The 1,336-nt window shown below is 65.2% G+C and overlaps 1 protein-coding gene across 1 annotated transcript; it reads left to right on the forward strand.

Moving 5' to 3' along the window:
• Window positions 1-66: 66 nt before the first annotated feature.
• Window positions 67-1,065, forward strand: ETH_00041795 (uncharacterized protein; the record flags this gene model as incomplete). The annotated part of the gene is made up of 1 exon (XM_013379469.1): window positions 67-1,065. A coding segment is annotated over one exon (999 nt), but the record flags the coding sequence as incomplete, so codon positions are not given.
• Between the last annotated feature and the right edge of the window lie 271 nt (window positions 1,066-1,336).

The raw sequence follows: 1,336 nt of genomic DNA on the forward strand, positions 1-1,336 counted from the left end.
CAGCAGCTGCTGCTGCAGCAACCTAGGAGCCAGGGGCTCCCTTTTGGGGCCCCCAGCCAAAACGCAATGCAGCCCCCTTCCCTAAACCAGCCACTCATGCAGAAGCAGCAGCAGCAGCAGCAGCAGGGATCCATGCTGCAGCAGCCGAATGTGCTGCTGCAGCAAACAGGGCCACAACAAGCGCCGCTGCAGCAGCAGCACGAGCACCACCACAAGCTGCTGCATCGCGCTCCGGAGCAGCAGCAGATGTTGCCACCGGGACCGCCGCCGCCGCCGCCGCAGCAGCAGCAGCAGCAGCAGCAGCAGCAACAGCGGCAGCATATGCCAGTGCAGTTGCATCCTGCAGAGCAGCAGCCGCTGCTTCCGCAGGCGAGCCCGCAGCAAGCGCCGCAGCAGCCGCATGAAGCGCAGATGTTGCTGCAGCAGCAAGAGGGGCCTACAGCACAGCAAATGGACGGAATGCAGCAGCAGCAGCAGCAGCAACAGCAGCAACACGATGGGACTGTCCTTGTCCACGGGGTGGCTGAACAGCAAAGGGAGCTTCCAAGATCACAGGGGAAAACACAGCAGGGGCCGCACTTGCCCCTGCAGCAGCTGCAGCAGCAGCAGCAGCAGCAGTTTGAGGCCAACTTCAGCGAAGAAGCCTTGGTGGAAGAAATGGCCCCAAAGAGGGCCCCTGAGGCCAGCAGAGCAGCAGAGGCAGCGGCTGCAGAAGCGGAGCCTGAAATGGGCAGCCAGCAGCGGCAGCAGCAGCAGCAGCAGCAAGAGGACGTTGTGGGGGAGCCGTTGCTGCCGGAAGATGCAGCAGGTGTGGGGTTTGGTGCCTTTGAAGAAGCTTTTGAAGCAGCAGCAGCTGCCTATAGACCTCAGCACCCAGAAGAGGCAGCAAAATGGGAAGGGGCCCCCCTTGGGGGCCCCCCCGAGGCCATTCAGGCGCTGGGGGGGGACCCCCCTGAGAGGGCCCTGGGGGGCCCCCCTGGGGGCCCTCCTGAGGGCCCCTTTGGGGACCCCTTCGGGGGCCCCCTTGGGGGCCCCCTTGAGCCTCTGCCCCCAGAAGCTGAGGCCGTGGGGCCCCAACTAAATGGGTTTGATTTGGGGGCCCCTGGGGAGGAGCTGAGTTCAGGTGTACAGGCAGCTGGTTCGGCTGTACAGGCAGCTGCGTGGGGTGTACAGACACCTGGCGAAGCTGCGGAAGCAGCAGCTTGGGGGCCCCCCGAGGGGGACTTAAATGGAAATAGAAAGGGTCCAGCAGCTGAGCAAGGCTGGGAGGGGGGGCCGCCTCCCCTGGAAGGGGCCCCCTGGGTCTTTGAAAACCCCCCGACCGGGGCGGGGGGGG

Source organism: Eimeria tenella, genomic scaffold (genome assembly GCF_000499545.2).
Source record: "Eimeria tenella Houghton genomic scaffold, Eth_scaff3257, whole genome shotgun sequence".
In the NCBI taxonomy this organism is placed as follows: domain Eukaryota; phylum Apicomplexa; class Conoidasida; order Eucoccidiorida; family Eimeriidae; genus Eimeria; species Eimeria tenella.